The sequence below is a fragment of the Thecamonas trahens genome (assembly GCF_000142905.1).
Source record: "Thecamonas trahens ATCC 50062 unplaced genomic scaffold supercont1.17, whole genome shotgun sequence".
In the NCBI taxonomy this organism is placed as follows: Eukaryota; order Apusomonadida; family Apusomonadidae; genus Thecamonas; species Thecamonas trahens.
This window is the reverse complement of record NW_013657663.1, coordinates 203,769-205,984: the sequence shown is the minus strand read 5'-3', so window position 1 is coordinate 205,984 and position 2,216 is coordinate 203,769. Positions and strand designations below refer to the sequence as shown.

At 65.7% G+C, this 2,216-nt stretch overlaps 3 protein-coding genes across 3 annotated transcripts in view; all 3 read left to right on the top strand.

Moving 5' to 3' along the window:
* Positions 1–81: 81 nt before the first annotated feature.
* AMSG_04200 (aldose 1-epimerase) lies at positions 82–1,104 on the top strand (the record flags this gene model as incomplete). The annotated part of the gene is made up of 1 exon (XM_013903529.1): positions 82–1,104. One exon carries the CDS (start codon positions 82–84, stop codon positions 1,039–1,041), a length of 960 nt encoding a protein of 319 aa, XP_013758983.1. The 3' UTR covers positions 1,042–1,104.
* A 5-nt stretch (positions 1,105–1,109) lies between these two features.
* AMSG_04199 (ChaC family protein) lies at positions 1,110–1,760 on the top strand (the record flags this gene model as incomplete). Its single annotated transcript, XM_013903528.1, has 1 exon — positions 1,110–1,760. Exon 1 carries the CDS (start codon positions 1,146–1,148, stop codon positions 1,758–1,760), a length of 615 nt encoding a protein of 204 aa, XP_013758982.1. The 5' UTR covers positions 1,110–1,145.
* Positions 1,761–2,089: 329 nt separating this feature from the next.
* AMSG_04198 (fructose-bisphosphate aldolase class-I) overlaps positions 2,090–2,216 on the top strand; it is a gene marked incomplete at both ends in the record, with an annotated part of 1,647 nt that continues 1,520 nt past the window's right edge. Inside the window, one exon of the mRNA XM_013903527.1 lies at positions 2,090–2,134. Coding sequence (XP_013758981.1) covers positions 2,090–2,134 — 45 coding nt within the window. The remainder of the gene's footprint in view (positions 2,135–2,216) is intronic.

Genomic DNA, 2,216 nt, shown 5'->3' with positions numbered 1-2,216 from the left:
TCCCCCCCCTCCCCTCCCTCCCTCCCCCCTCCCCCCATCTGTCCCCCTCACCTGTCTTGCTCCACACGAAAACCGGATACCATGGCAGAGACAGGGACAGGTGCACGTAGAGAGGCTGGTGCAGGTGCTGGTGCAGGCGTGGGCGCAGGCGTGGTGCAGAGGCATAGCTCGGGGCTGGAGTACCTGGGGCTGGAGCATGCGGCGACAGGCGCGCTGGCGACGGTCTTTCTCCACGGGGCGCACGTGACGGCGTGGCAGCCAAAGGGCAAGGATGCTGAATCGGTGCTGTTTACATCAGAGGCTGCAGTGTATGCACACGATGCTGCCATCCGTGGCGGCATCCCGGTCTGCTTCCCGCAGTTTGCCGGTCAGGGCCCACTCGGCAATCACGGCTTTGCTCGCAAGGCCACGTGGACGGTTGCCGACGCATCTCCGAGCGCAGTGACCCTTGTGCTCACCCACGAGTCGGACGGAGTGCCACCGGGAACGCTCCCGTTCTCTGCCGAGTACTGTGTCGAGCTAACCGACGACAATGCGCTTCGGCTGGCGTGGGCGGTGACCAACGGGCGGGAGGAGAACACGTACGACCAGGCTGTCCATGAGCCGCTGGCCAACGCGCTGGTCTTTACCGACGCGCTGCACACATACTTTGCGGTTCCGGATGCGGCGCAGGTCCGGGTTTCCGGCCTCGGAGGCGTGGTGTACGTCGACAAGACCGACGGTATGGCCATCAAGACTTGGCCAGCTGACTCCGACATCAGCTTTGCAGGCGAGGTCGACGCCGCCTTTCGGCGCGCGCCACTCACGCTGGCCATCACCGACGCGGCCGGCGAGACCCTGTTTGACATCGAGCGCACCGCTGGCTTCCGTGATGTGGTGGTGTGGAACCCGGGCGCCGAGCGTGCCGCGACCATGGCCGATCTTGCGCCCGGTGATGCCGCTCGGTTCATCTGCGTCGAGGCCGCCAACGTCGAGCCGGTTGTTGTCCATCCTCAGGACACACATCGGGCAGAGCTCACGCTTCGTATCGGCAGCTGGTAGTGCCCCTGCACCGCGATGACGTCACCGCGAGGGCAGCGGCAGAGTACAATCGCATTACCGAACACACACGACTCGGGAGGAAGAGGAGAGCAAGCGAGGCAAACATGTGTGAGAGCGAGAGCGAGAGCGACGCGACGCGGTGGTTGTTTGGTTACGGTTCGCTGGTGTGGAAGCCCGAGCCGGGCCTCGAGGACGCCGAGTCGGTCGTCGGCTGGGTCTCCGGCTGGCGCCGCCGGTTCCACCAGGGCTCGACCGACCACCGCGGCACGGCCGAGGCGCCCGGGCGGGTGGTGACACTGGAGCCGGTGGGTGGTAGTGGTACTGGCGCGGTTGGTGGAGCCGATGCCGCCGCCGATGATGAAGATCGGGTCTGGGGTCGCGCCTACGCCCTTCCCGATGGCCCGCAGCGCGACGAGTTGCGGGCGCGGCTGGACCATCGCGAGAAGGACGGCTACGCGCTCATCACCGTCGACGTGCACGCCGAGGACGGGCGGATCCTCCAGGCCTGCACCTATATTGCCACGCCGGACAATCCATCGTACCTTGGCCCGGCACCGGTAGCGTTGATGGCCGCGCAGATCGCGTCAGCCGCTGGCGAGTCTGGCCCCAACATCGAGTACTTGCTCCGCCTCGATGAGGCGCTGGCCGCACTGGGCAAGCCCGATCCGCACGTCGCCACCCTTGCCGCCGCCGTCCACGACATCCGCAGCTCGGCATGAGTCGGAATCGACTGTAGCAGGCAGGGCCTATGCGCAATGACCAGATGGCCTCTGGGCATCACCCAAGCGATTGTTCGGGTTGGACGAGACAGCCAACGGTTTGGACTGAGGGCTTGATCGGGCCGGAATCAAGAGTGTGTGAGTCGGATCTTGGCCAGGCAGCCACCGCTCTGGTTGCGACATTGGTCGCGCCGTAGCAATCGGCAGCAGCAACAGCGTCAAGCGCAGCAGTGTGACAGTGACACCGTCAACGGCAGCAACAGCGGCAATGGCGGCTGTGTGAAAGGCACCCAACTTCGCTCACACCAGAGTCGACTTTAACATTTATCATGGCTGCCACCCACCCTTTCCGTGACGAGCTCATTGCCACTGCCGTATGTCCGCAGAGGGAGGAGGGGGGGGGGGGGGAGGAGGGGTTGGGAGGGGAAGGGGGGTGGGGGGGTGGGGGTGGGGGAT